The 14433-nt window shown below is 34.2% G+C and overlaps 1 protein-coding gene across 1 annotated transcript; it reads left to right on the plus strand.

The window, feature by feature from the left end:
- The first annotated feature begins 6158 nt into the window (after positions 1–6158).
- LOC141299804 (putative transcription factor Ovo-like 1) lies at positions 6159–13743 on the plus strand. Its single transcript, XM_073830175.1, has 4 exons — positions 6159–6249; positions 10966–11174; positions 11245–11428; positions 13202–13743. Exons 1-4 carry the CDS (start codon positions 6159–6161, stop codon positions 13510–13512), a joined length of 795 nt encoding a protein of 264 aa, XP_073686276.1. The 3' UTR covers positions 13513–13743.
- Positions 13744–14433: the final 690 nt, after the last annotated feature.

Raw genomic sequence — 14433 nt, forward strand, 5'->3', positions numbered from 1 at the left:
CTCGAAAAGGGACTGGACGAGACTTTGCGGTGGCCTGGACGGAAGCCTGTGAGCAGAGCTTTGAGAGACTGAAAGCTAAACTTATTTCTACCCCAGTTCTGGCTTATGCCGACTTTGCGTTGCCTTTTATTTTAGAGGTAGACGCTAGCTATAGCGGCTTGGGGGCAATACTGTCACAGGAACAAGAAGGTAAGGTCCGGCCGATAGCATATGCGAGCCGCGGCCTCCGCCCACCAGAACGTAATATGATAAACTACAGCTCAATGAAGTTGGAGTTCTTGGCTCTGAAATGGGCAGTCACTGAAAAATTTCGTGAGTACCTTTTGGGGCATAAGTGTATAATTTACACTGATAACAATCCGCTAAGCCACCTCACTTCTGCCAAGTTGGGAGCAACCGAGCAGCGATGGGCAGCCCAGCTTGCATGTTTTAATTATGAAATTCGCTATCGATCTGGCCGAATTAACAAGAACGCTGATGCTCTCTCTCGGCAGTATTTACCAGCTGTTACTACCACTCCTGTCCCAGAGCCTCTGCAGCAGGCTGTGGCTTTACAACAGCAGCCTCATGTTACTCAAGCTGCCATTTGTGTTTTACCTCATCACTCTGCCTCTGATATGTGTTCTCTGCAGTGGGCTGATCCGGATATACGAGCTGTGATAATCCTTCTGAGACAGAGGAAGCGCCCTAGTTCATCGGCGCGCCAAGCACTATCCACCTCGGCTCTGGCTCTGCTGCGCCATTGGGATCGTCTAGTAGAGAGGAATGGCGTATTGTATCGTCGGATTCTTCGACCTAATGGTGGTGAGGAGGTTTTCCAAATAGTTCTTCCAGCCTCTTTGAAGAAGGATGTACTCACTCAGCTACATCAAGATCATGGACATCAGGGGGTAGAGCGAACGACAGAACTCGTCCGCCAGCGTTGTTTCTGGCCCGGAATGACTGCTGAGGTGAAGCGCTGGTGTCAAGAGTGTGAGCGGTGCCAAGTTGCTAAGGATACTAACCTCGCTGTCCCTAGTTTTATGGGGCATTTGTTGGCCTCGCGGCCTAACGAGATTCTAGCCCTGGACTTTACAATTCTGGAGCCTACCCATCATGGCCTGGAAAATGTGCTGGTTATGACTGATATCTTCAGTAAATTTACTTTGGCCATACCCACTCGGGATCAGAGGGCCTCTACTGTGGCCAAGGTCCTTGTGACTGAGTGGTTTTGTAAATTTGGGGTGCCTGGCCGTCTCCATTCTGATCAGGGTCGCAGTTTTGAGAGCAGTCTTATTCAGCAATTGTGCCAGCTGTATGGAGTTACACGGACTCATACAACACCTTACCATCCAGCTGGTAATGGACAATGCGAACGGTTTAATAGGACTATGCATAATTTACTGCGTACGTTACCTGTTTCAAGAAAGCGAGACTGGGCCTCCTGCCTTCCCCAGTTGGTGTTTTGTTACAACACCACTCCACATCAGTCAACTGGCGAGTCTCCACACTTTCTTATGTTCGGTCAAGATCCTCGGTTACCAATAGACTTCTTGTTAGGCAGAGTGCAGGAGTCTGAGGTTGGCACTGTCCATGACTGGATTCGAGAGCACCAGGCCCGTCTACAAGTTGCATTTGAAGGGGCTAGGGAGAGACTGATGAGTGCTGCCTCTCGCCGTAAGGATCATCACGATCAGAGGGTGAAAGAAGATCCGCTATATGAAGGCCAGCGAGTGTATCTACGGAATTTTGGAGTAAAAGGCCGCCATAAAATTCAAGATCATTGGCGTTCTGATGTATATCAGGTGGTTAAGGCACCTAAAGACAGAGGTGCTGTGTATACGATTGCACCTGTGAATGATCTCGGGAAGATTCGACACGTACATCGGACTATGTTGAAGGCCCAACTTCAGCCAGAGGCTCGAGATATTGGTGAGGCTAACTTGTCACCAACAGCTGAACTATGCCAAGAAGATGTTAGCCGAGAAGATTTTAATGACGACCTGTTTTTAGTATCTACCAGCATGGATGGTCTTGTCACTTCTAGTAGTTTTCCAGTGTCCACAGAGAGTCCAATACCGTGTACAGTTAACGCGGAGGTTCAGGAATCAAGACCATCGACCTCCCTTCCTGATCAGCCTGACTATCCAGTCCCAAGCTTGTATACAGTGACCCAAGCCCCATTGCGACGTACGGCACGTTCGACAGCAGGGCAGCATTCAAACCTGCACCATCTTCCCCAGGCAGTGCGGGGGGTTGCTAGTGGGACTGTCCTCTCTCCTAGGCCGGTGTCGCAGGCAGTTTCTGTTTTGTTTAGGCCCTGGAACTAGTTTTATGATGTTTTAATGGGCTACCCTATGTTACTCTTCTTGAGGTCAGCTTATCGTCGGGGCGACGAAAAGAAGAGGGGGGATAGATTGTAGCAGTGTGGGATGGGCTTCCCTTTTCTTTTCTTTTCTTTTTGGGTGGTTATCCCTTTAGGGGAGGGAGCAAAAGGGGATAATTAATGTCGGAGTATTTAAATGCATGGACAGGAAGCATTAGATCATAGCCTCTGTTATACCCATCCCTTTTCCGGTCTTCAGCGTCAAGGTAGTTGAGGTAGGTGATGGGTGATTTATGCGTGCATGCATTTGTGTGGTTTTAGCCGTTATAGTAATGTTTGTTTTTTATTGTCAAGATGTGCTGTAGCTGTTCCGGCTAAGACTTCAGTGAGTCGCGTTGAGCGCTCGTTGGAAGTTTAGGTATGCAAGCTATGGTATTACTACGCGTCTTTGTTTGTATTGTTAGTTTGAAGTGTTTCTTTTGTGCTTTAGTGAAACTATTTATGAAGGCGTCCTTACATCCTATGCTTGTGAAGTGGCGGATTTGAGTATGTATGATTCTATTATTGTTTAACATTAGGTTGTTTGGGTTGTTTGATTTTGTTGTTTTGTTTTGCAGCTGTCCGCAGTGTATTGGACGATCTACTGCGGGTCGTGCTGCTGTTTTTCATAGTTGGTTCTTTATAAACATAGCGTTTGTGTTGTTTTGCGTTTTTGGGTTTGAGTATGATGACCTAAGTTGAATAGTTTGAACTGAATTGGTAGCGTGTCCTTTATACAAAACCTACTAGTTGAGTTTGGTTTATTGCCATTGAGAAAGGACGCTACATCATTCCATCAGTCAATCCCTTGAGTCATCAGCTGTGATTTGTTTTCTTTTCTTTGTGTAATTATTTGGTATTTTGTATTTGTACTGGACCCACTAACTTTTCTTCTTTTTTTTCCTAGTTTGGCTCAAGGCTGGGTGCACCGAGGGGGAGGCTAGTCACCTGGGTGGAGCACACTGTTGTGAGTTTGGAGCACCAGGGTTTGAACACCTCTTCCTATTGTTTGCTGTGCACACATGTTTGGTTGAGAGCACAATTTATTTCAGCTAGTTTGCCACCCCTAAGGTAAGCTTTAGCCTTGTCTTTTTTTCTCTAATAAATTGTTTATATATTGGTTTGTGGGGAAGGTACAAAATTTATTTTGATTATGGATGCGTAGTAAAATATTGTTCTTATTGTGAACCTTTTTTTCTATTTTGTAATAAAAGAACTTGTTAATTTAGAAAGTGTTATATTGGTTTATTTATATATATATTCTTTTCTCCTTTATTCTTTTTTTTTGAATAAAGTTCTGTTTAGCTGTAATCACGTCTCCGTCTTCTCTTTATACCATTGGACCGGTGGTCCTTATATTTCCTTGGGTGTAATTCCCAGGGTGGCGTAGTCATTTAAGGTTATCTAAAAGTATTGCCCTGGTCACACACTGCAAGCAAAAACACAGTTTGTTCATGCACCTGTCGAGTTTGAGATTTTGGGCTTTTTGGTTTTTCATAAAGTGTTTTTTCAGACTAGTGGAAAGAAAGCATCCAAAAAACCACTGTTAAGTCTTTCTTTTATAGCACTTTATCTATTTGTGTCAATAGATTTCAATTATAATACAGATTTTTAAAGGCAATGCGTTTTTTCTAATACACTGAGCCATAAATCTCCACTTCAGCAGCACTTACACACACCACACTTTACATTTGTATTCCTGTCTATATCCTGAATGATTTTACAGAGGGGTTTGTTCATATACAATTTGCTTGATTTTATACATTTTATTCCCCAATAAACGGTAAAAAAAATTTTTTTTTCTGAATTATGGAGTGATGAAATGAGACTCAAAATCCCCTCGGTAAAAACATTTGACTCTGATATGACAAAAAATAAATAAAAATAAACAAGAATTTTGAAACGGACTTCATCCAGAGTAGAATTTTGTACTAGAAATGTATGCAAATTAGCCTATATTTCATTAAATAATGCCTCATTTGCATATTCAAACCTAACATTTTAAAAAACTCGTAATACAAAAAAATATTTGCTATTATCAAAGTAATCAATCAACTGAGTAAGTAAGGTGATAACTATTGGTTAAGTTTTTTACCCTATTCACCTGCAGTGTCTCACCATAAGTGGACACAAACACACACACACACACACACACACACACACACACACACACACACACACACACACACACACACACACGTGTTTATTTATTTATTTATTTAATGTTATTTTTTATTCATTTTGTGTTTAATCATCATGAAATATTATTTTTTATTTCAGCTTTAGTTTTACTTTCCAGTTTTGTGTACTTTTAGTCCTTCAGCTTAAACTCGTTTCAGTTAGTTTTGAAATGTCTATGAGTTTGTATTACTTTTATTTCAGTTTTAGTTACATTTATTATTTATATTTTTATCTTTTCCATTTTAATTTTAATGTTAGTTAATCTTTTGTGATTTTTTCCCCAGTTAGTTAACTCATTTCAGTTAGTTTTGAGATGTCTATATAGTTTGTATTATTTTTTTCAGTTTTAGTTGCAGTCATTTTAGTGCATAATGGAAATAAGAAATGTTTTATTTTTGTATTTTATTTGAAATATATCTTTTCCATTTTTCATTTTAATGTTGTTTTTTGTGATTTTTATTAATATTATTAATTTTTTTCAGCTAGTTTTATTTTCCAGTTTTGTGCAATTTTAGCTTAAATAAAATGTTTAAATTGTTTATTTAATTTGTACTTTTTATACCATTTTTTTTTATTTTGGTTTCAGAACATTTATTTTATTTAAATTATACATTTTTAAGATCATTGAGATCATTTTGTTTTACATTTTATGTTTTTATTTTTATTTTATATTTATTTTTTATTTCATTTTATTTTTATATTATTATTTATTTTATATGTTTTTTTTATTTCAGTTTTATTTTCTAGTTTCATGCGATTTTAGTCCTTCAACTTAAACTCATGTCAGTTTTGTAATGTGCATACAGACATTTTATTTAACAGCTTAAATATTTTTTTTAAAATTGTTTTAGACTTTTATTTTGGTTTCATACTTTACTTTTTTATCAACTAACATATGTTTTTGCATCATTGAGATACCATTATAGATTTTAATTTTTTCATTTTGCTATGTTTTATCATTTCTTTTTTTCAGCTTTAGTTTATTTTCCAGTTTCCAATTTCAACTTAAACTCATTTCACTTAGTATTTTAGTGTGTGTGAATTATATTTCAGTTTGAGTTGCAGTCATTTTAGTGCATAATGCAATGAGACATGTTTTAATAGCCCATGCATGCGTCCCATTGTCTGTCCCTCAGCTGATTTGCACTGTTTTTGTCCCAAACGCTGGTCGGCATTAAAGCGCGTGATGCAGTTAGACTGACAGATAACTGATGGCGAATCTTTTGACGTGCAAAGAAGAAAAGCACACCTGTTAGGACCAGAGAAAGCCATTGAAGACCGGGAGGTTAACAGATAGTCAACAGTAAAGCAGTCGATTTGAATTGCCTTTGTCCCAGTTTAGGTGACATAAACCCGACAGACAATCAACTGGAACGCCAAATAAAAGCAACATTTTCCTAGCAGTGCGGCTGAGCGTGCTGTGCCCTTCAGCCCCGCGCCGCCAGAGGACCATTTGCATGGCAGGTCCAGTTAAATGAGGAGACCAGATTCTCTCTACCTGGCATGCAAACCAGCGGAGCAGCAGTTAAAGCAGCGCGCGCACGCACAGGTGTGTCTTCCTCTCTCCAGGGATATGGAAATCACACGCTCAGATTGACTCTCCGTAGAGCGGAGGCGAGGGTCAGTCTCAGAGATGCCACGCTCGTTCCTGGTCAAGAGGAAGCAGTCGGCCTGCGCCGCATGGCAGTGGAAGGAGCCCGAGCCCTGCTTCAGTCCCGACGCAGGTACCGCACTGGACAAAATACACTAAAATATACTTTAGTTTGTTGCTGAAATGCAAAAATGTGGATGCCAGAACTTGTTTTCATGATGGAGTCATTTAAACACACACTGCTGCTCAAAAGTTTAGAATCAGTAAGATTTTAGTGTTTTTTAAAAATGCTTCTTATGGCTATTTATTTGATCAAAAATACTGAAAAAAAGCTAAATGTTTTTTAGAATGTAACATAATGGCTTTGATTTTAATAGGCTTTAAAATATAATTTATTCCTGTGATTCAATGCTGCATTTTCATCAGCTGTTACTCCAGTCTCCAGTGTCACTTGATCCTTCAGAAATCATTCTAATGGTTTTTAAAGATGTTTCTTATGCTCATTAATTTGATCAAAAATGTTAAAAAAAATCCAAATGTTTTTACAATGTAAAATAATGGCTTTGATTTTAATAGGCTTTAAAATATAATTTATTTCTGTGATGTAAAGCTGAATTTTCATCAGCTGTTACTCCAGTCTTCAGTGTCACTTGATCCTTCAGAAATCATTCTAATGGTTTCTAAAGATGTTTCTTATGATCATTTATTTGATCAAGAATACTGAAAAAAGCTAAATGTTTTTACAATATAAAATAATGGCTTTGATTTTAATATGCTTTAAAATAGAATTTATTTCTGTGATGTAAAGCTGATTTTTTTTTATCAGCAGTTACTCCAGTCTTCAGTGTCACATGATCCTTTTGAAATCATTCTAATGGTTTCTAAAGATATTTCTCATGCTCATGTATTTGATCAAAAATACTGCAAAAAAATCCAAATGTTTTTACAATGTAAAATAATGGCTTTGATTTTAATAGGCTTTAAAATATAATTTATTTCTGTGATGCAAAGCTGAATTTTCATCAGCTGTTACTCCAGTCTTCAGTGTCACTTGATCCTTCAGAAATCATTCTAATGGTTTCTAAAGATGTTTCTTATGATCATTTATTTGATCAGAAATACTGTAAAAAGCTAAATGTTTTTACAATATAAAATAATGGCTTTGATTTGAATATGCTTTAAAATAGAATTTATTTCTGTGATGCAATGCTGAATTTTTTTTTTATCAGCAGTTACTCCAGTCTTCAGTGTCACTCGATCCTTCAGAAATCATTCTAATGGTTTTTAAAGATATTTCTCATGCTCATTCATTTTATCAAAAATGTTGAAAAAAAAAATCCAAATGTTTTTACAATATAAAACAATTGTTTTGATTTTAATAGGTTTTAAAATATAATTTATTCCAGTGATGCAATGCTGAATTTTCATCAGCTGTTACTCCAGTCTTCAGTGTCACTTGATCCTTCAGAAATCATTCTAATGGTTTTTAAAGATATTTCTTATGCTCATTTATTTGATAAAAAATACTGAAAAAAAGCTAAATGTTTTTTACAATATAAAATAATGGCTTTGATTTTAATATGCTTTAAAATAGAATTTTTTTCTGTGATGCAATGCTGATTTTTTTTTTATCAGCAGTTACTCCAGTCTTCAGTGTCACACGATCCTTTAGAAATCATTCTAATGGTTTCTAAAGATGTTTCTCATGCTCATGTATTTGATCAAAAATACTGCAAAACAATCCAAATGTTTTTACAATGTAAAATAATGGCTTTGATTTTAATAGGCTTTAAAATATAATTTATTCCTGTGATGCGCAGCTGAATTTTCATCAGCTGTTACTCCAGTCTTAAGTGTCACATGATCCTTCAGAAATTATTCTAATGGTTTCTAAAGATGTTTCTCATGCTCATTTATTTGATAAAAAATACTGAAAAAAAGCTAAATGTTTTTTACAATGTAAAATAATGGCTTTGATTTTAATATGCTTTAAAATAGAATTTATTCCTGTGATTCAATCTGATTTTTTTTTTATCAGCTGTTACTCCAGTCTTAAGTGTCATTCGATCCTTCAGAAATCATTGTAATATACTGATTTATTATTAGAATTGGAAACTTAATATTTAGTGCAACCTGTGATTATTTTTCAGGATTCTTTAATGAATAACAAGTTAAAAAGAACAGCATTTATTCAAAATATAAATCTGTGTAAATCTATGCTATCACTTTTTATTAATTTAGCACATCCTTGATGAATAAAACTACCAATTTCTTTCAAAAAAGAAAGAAAGAATACAATAGGCTGTTCTTTTTATTTAGGAATCCTGAAAAAATATCACATATTCCATAACAAAACAGCACAACTATTTTCAACATTGATATTAAATCAGAATATTAGAATGATTTCTGAAGGATCGTGTGACACTGAAGACTGGAGTAATGATGCTGAAAATTCAGCTTTGTATCACAGGAATAAATTATATTTTACAATATATTCACATAGAAAACAGTTATCTTAAATTGAAATAATATTTCAGAATATTACAGTTTTTTCTGTATTTTTGATTAAATAAATGCAGTCTTGATGAGCAGGAGAAACGTCTTTAAAAATCATTTAAAACTTTTGAGCAGCAGTGTATATTAAATATTGAAAAACAAGTTCAGTAAAATACAAAGAATATTTATTATAGTGCATATATTTATGAAAATAAGTTAGTTTTTAGCTGACTATTTTGAGTTAATTTTCACAGAGTGTGTTTCCTGAAGTAAATGTGATGTTATGTGACATTATTGATCACAAGCTGATTTCTTGGTGCATTTTTGTGGCTGATTGATCAATTATGTGATTATGAGTTTATATATATATTTACAGTAGGAATTTTACAAAATATCTTTATGGAACACGATCTTTACTTTATTTTTGATTATATATTTTGACAAATATTTAACTATAAGAATAAGAAAGCTGAGAGATCTTGTTATGATCTCCAACTGTTTTCATCAGTGATGTGTTTTATAGCTCTAGACAGTCACTGACTGATGATCATTGACTCATAGGAGCTGGAAAACACTTTCATAAACATGATCTTAGAGCTCTAGACGAATCGCCTTTGTCCTTTTGTTGGCGATGACTCATTCTGACTAACTGGAAATCCAAATGACATCTTTACATACTCCTCAACTAGCAGATCTGTTTTATTTTAATACAGTAGAACAAACACTTTCAATCAAGAACTGTTCACTAAAGTGTAGGACATTATAGGTTAAGGAGATTAAGGTTTTTTCTGATTTATTTACATATTTTAGAAACAAAGGAACATTACAAAGGGACACAGACTAAATAAAATTCTTAATATTAATAATAAAAAATGTAATCATTTTAATTCTGATTACATTGTTGGATGACTTTTTGCATGTTTTTTTTATTTTATAATAATACTTGAAATTGTAATTAATACATATCATATTTTATTTTATAATAATAAGTAAACAATATTACTGTAATTTAAAAAAATCATATATATATATATATATATATATATATATATATATAATTTTATTATTATTATTATTTCATATATCAATAATAATAATATTAATAATAATAATATTTATAATAAATGTGATACTTTTAATTTTGACTGAATTGTTGGATGACTTTATGCATGTTATTTTTTATTTTATAATATTTATAAAAATTATAATTGATAAGTATTTTATTTTATAATAATACATTGAAATAAACCCTATTTTTATTTTTATATAAATATATATATAAAGAGAGAGAGAGAGAGAGATTAATATTAATAATAATAATAATAAATGTTATCATTTTGACTGCATTGTTGGATGACTTTATGCATGTTATTTTTTATTTTATAATAATTATAAAAATTATTATTTAAAAGGTATTTTATTTTATAATAATAAATTAAAATAAAACCTATTTGTATTTTTATAAAAATATATATATAATCTATATATATATATATATATATATAGATTAATAGTAATATTAATATTAATAATAATAATAATAAAAGTTATAATTTTGATTCTGACTGCATTGTTGGATGACTTTATTCATGTTTTTTTATTTTATAATAATAATAATTAAAATTATAATAAATAAGTATATTATTTTATAATAATAAATTAAAATAAACCCTATTATTTTTACTTTATTTTTATAATTAAAATAATATAATATAATTTTTATAAATGACCATATTTGGTAGAGATTAATAATAATAATAATAAATGTAATAATTTTGATTTTGACTGCATTGTTGGATGACTTTATGCATGTAATTGTTTTTTATAATAATAATAAAAAATTATAATAAATAAGTATTTCATTTTATAATAATAAATTAAAATAAACCCTATTATTTTCATTTTATTTTTATATTTATTTAAAATAAATATCTAAACAACATAATATATTACATAATATAATATAATAAATAAATATTATTAATAATAATATTAATTATTATTCTGGAATCGCCTTTAAAGTTGTCCAAATTAAGTTCTTAGCAATGCATATTACTAATCAAAAATTAAGTTTTGATATATGTACAGTAGGAAATAAATACATGATTTTTACTTAATTTCCTAATGATTTTTGCATTAAAAAAAAATAATTTTGACCCAAAGAATGTATTTTTGACTATTGCAACAAATATATCCATGCTACTTAAGACTGGTTTTGTGCTCCAGGGTCACATTTGTTACTGTTAATATTGTATCTTATTTAGAAAAAACAATAAATCTAGGAAAAAAGAGTCTCATGAGCACTGAAAGAGCACTAATACTAGTCTGTAATTGTCTAACGTGTGCGTTTCAGTGTCTGTCCAGTCTCCCAGCGCTGATCTGGAGTCAGTGTCTGAGCGCGCTCATGTCGTCCACAAACACACACCTGCTTCTCCTTCAGCTCCCGCGGCTCTGGAGCGTCACAGAGAGGATTATGGGATGGAGAGAGTTCAGCCGTCCCAGAGTTCTCTTCCTCCTCATCCTCCTCATCCTCCTGCACTGGCCTCAGCGCCACTCAACAAGGTGAAGCACCTAAGGATGAGCTGCAGATCCTCAGCATCTTCAGAAATCTGACGTGTTTCTTTGCTTTCAGACGCGTGAATCCGGCGGCTCCACAGAGTTCCTGTGCTCCGTGTGTCATAAAATGTTCCCCCTGCAGCGCATGCTGACGCGCCACCTCAAATGCCACAGTCTGGTCAAGAGACATCCGTGTCGCTACTGCGGGAAAGGCTTTAACGACACCTTCGACCTGAAGAGACACATGAGAACACACACAGGTGAGATGAGTGTATACACTCTGAAAAAAGACTAGATCTTTTTCTGCAATCTCTTCTGCACACCATCAAAACCATTAAAAATGCTGTAAAAATGTGAAATATTTTTATGTTTCGAAACAGCTGTTTTCTATGTGAATATCTGTTCAAATGTAATTTATTTCTGTGGCCAAAGCTGAATTTTCAGCATCATTACTCCAGTCTTCAGTGTCACATGATCCTTCAGAAATCAGTCTGCTTCTGCTTAATATTTAGGTTTTTTTTTATCAAATAAAAGTTTAATCTTTTGAAATAAATATTTTCTAACAATTTAAGTCTTTGCTATCACTTTTTAATCAATTTAACACATCCATGCTGAAAGTATTAATTTCTTTAAAAAAAAAAAGAAAGAAAGAATACAAATGTACTGACCCCAAACTTTTAAATGGTTTTAAATAAACGCTGTTCTTTTCAACTTTTTATTGATTAAAGAATAATAATAAAAACAGGTTCCAACAAAATATTAAGCAGCATGTTAAAACAGTTTCCAACACTGATAATAAATCAGTATATTAGAATGATTTCTGAATGAAAATATTAACTTCTTTCAAAAAAGAAAGAATAAAAATGTACTGACCCCAAACTTTTAGATGGTAGTTTATATTGTTACAAAAGATTTCTATTAAAAAAAAAAAAAAAAAAAAAAACGCTGTTCAACTTTTTATTGTTTAAAGAATCTGAAAAAAAACAAGGAAAAAAAACACAGTTTTCAAAGATTCAACACAGTTGAATCTTTCTTTTTTTTAAATAAATGAATACTTTTATACACCAAGGATGTGTTAAATTGATAAAAAGCAATAGCAAAGACTTTGTTAGAATGTGTTACATTGTTAGAAAAGATTTATATTTTGAATAAATGCTGTTCTTTTAAACTTTTTTTATTCATCAAAGAATCTTGAAAAAAGTATCACGTTCCAAAAAAGTTACTAAGCAGCACAACTGTTTCCAACATTGATAATAACAGTAATTACAGTACAAATTTGAAATATTTGAAATACAGTAAAAATTTGAAATATTTTTTATGTTTTAAAAAAGCTGTTTACTATGCAAATCTATGTTAAAATGTAATTTATTCCTGTGATCAAAGCTGAATTTTCAGCATCATTCCTCCAGTCTTCAGTGTCAAATGATCCTTCAGAAATCATTCAAATATACTGATTTATTATCAGTGTTGGAAACAGTTTTTCTCGATTCCTTAATCAATAAAAAAGTTAAAAAGAACAGCGCTTATTTCAAATCCTTAAAATCTTTTGTAACAATATACGGTAACCTGGCATCTAAAACTTTGTAGTCAGTAAATTTTTATACTTTCTTTTTTGAAAGAAATTAATACTTTCATTCGCCAAGGATGTGTTAAATTGATACAATGTGATAGAAAAGACTTATATTGTTAGAAAACATTTATATGTTGAATAAATGCTGTTCTTTTAAACTTTGTATTCATCAAAGAATGCTGAAAAAGTATCATATTTTCAAAAAAAAAATTAAGCAGCACAACTGTTTCCAACATTGATAATAAATCAGGATATTACAATGGTTTTTGAAGAATCATGTGACACTGAAATATCTATGTTCAAATGTAATTTATTCCTGTGATCAAAGCTGCATTTTCAGCATCATTCCTGCAGTCTTCAGTGTCACATGATCCTTCAGAAATCATTCTAATATTCTGATTTGCTGCTCAAGAAACATTTCTGTTTATTAGCAATGGTTCTAAGCCACTTCTCTGTCACGCAGGTATCCGTCCGTACCGCTGTGATCTGTGTGAGAAAGCGTTCACGCAGCGCTGCTCTCTGGAGTCTCACCTGAGGAAGATCCACGGTGTGCGGCAGCAGTATGCGTATCGCCAGCGGCGCTCCAAGATCTTCGTGTGCGAGGACTGCGGCTTCACCTCCAGCCGGCCAGATGAGTACTTCCTCCACGTCAGACAGCAGCACCCGAGCAGCCCGGCGCTCCGCCGCTATTACCGCAAACACATGCTGGAGAGCCCCTCGCAGCACAGCATCGCCCCCTTCATGCTGTACCCCGCCGCAGGACTCTACATGTGAAGCACAGAACACTACATGCAAACTATGCACAGGACACTCATATCTTCATTCTGCATCTCTAGTAAATGCATCTTGATTTAAGGATGTTTAGATATTAGTGCTGGAATACACAAAATACTGAGGCAGATTTGTGCAATTTAAGACTTTCTGCTCTGAATTACAACTTTCTGAGGCCTTAATTTGTGGAAAGGTGGATTAAGATGTTTCAAGACCTGCAGAAACCATGCATGAGATTGCTTTAAACATGCAACATTATCTTCATTTTGGCACTTTTGGATTGACACATGTAGCATAGGTGACAACAATGTTTTAAATATATATCTTTGCATAATGTATGCTATTTTACATTCTACTTTTCTAAATAGCAGGCAATATTCTGTTGACTGTATTCTGTTTTCTATGATTAAAAATGCAAATAAATCTGTCTTTATTTGACGGATGTCGATGACGTAGCATCCTCGAAATTCTGGCTTCCGAGGATCCTTCCTTGACATTGAGAAACGCCTAGAGTACATAAGCCACACCCACTCCACACAGAGAACAGAAGCCACACCCACTACATACAGAGTACATAAGCCACACCCACTCCATACAGAGTACATAAGCCACACCCACTCCACACAGAGAACAGAAGCCACACCCACTCCATACAGAGCACAGAAGCAACACCCACTCCATACAGAGGACATAAGCCACGCCCACTACATACAGAGTACAGAAGCCACACCCACTACATACAGAGTACAGAAGCCACACCCACTCCATACAGAGTACATAAGCCACGCCCACTCCATACAGAGTACATAAGCCACGCCCACTACATACAGAGGACATAGGCCACACCCACTACATACAGAGTACAGAAGCCACACCCACTGCATACAGAGTACAGAAGCCACACCCACTCCATACAGAGTACAG

Source organism: Garra rufa, chromosome 23 (genome assembly GCF_049309525.1).
Source record: "Garra rufa chromosome 23, GarRuf1.0, whole genome shotgun sequence".
Lineage (NCBI taxonomy): Eukaryota > Metazoa > Chordata > Actinopteri > Cypriniformes > Cyprinidae > Garra > Garra rufa.

Excerpts from the sequence above, each read along its gene's own strand:
- LOC141299804 (XM_073830175.1), top strand. The coding sequence starts at position 6,159 with ATGCCACGCTCGTTCCTGGTCAAGAGGAAGCAGTCGGCCTGCGCCGCA. Across the intron at positions 11,175-11,244 it reads CCTCAGCGCCACTCAACAAG|ACGCGTGAATCCGGCGGCTC; the intron begins GTGAAGCACCTA and ends CTTTGCTTTCAG. Across the intron at positions 11,429-13,201 it reads ACACATGAGAACACACACAG|GTATCCGTCCGTACCGCTGT; the intron begins GTGAGATGAGTG and ends TCTGTCACGCAG.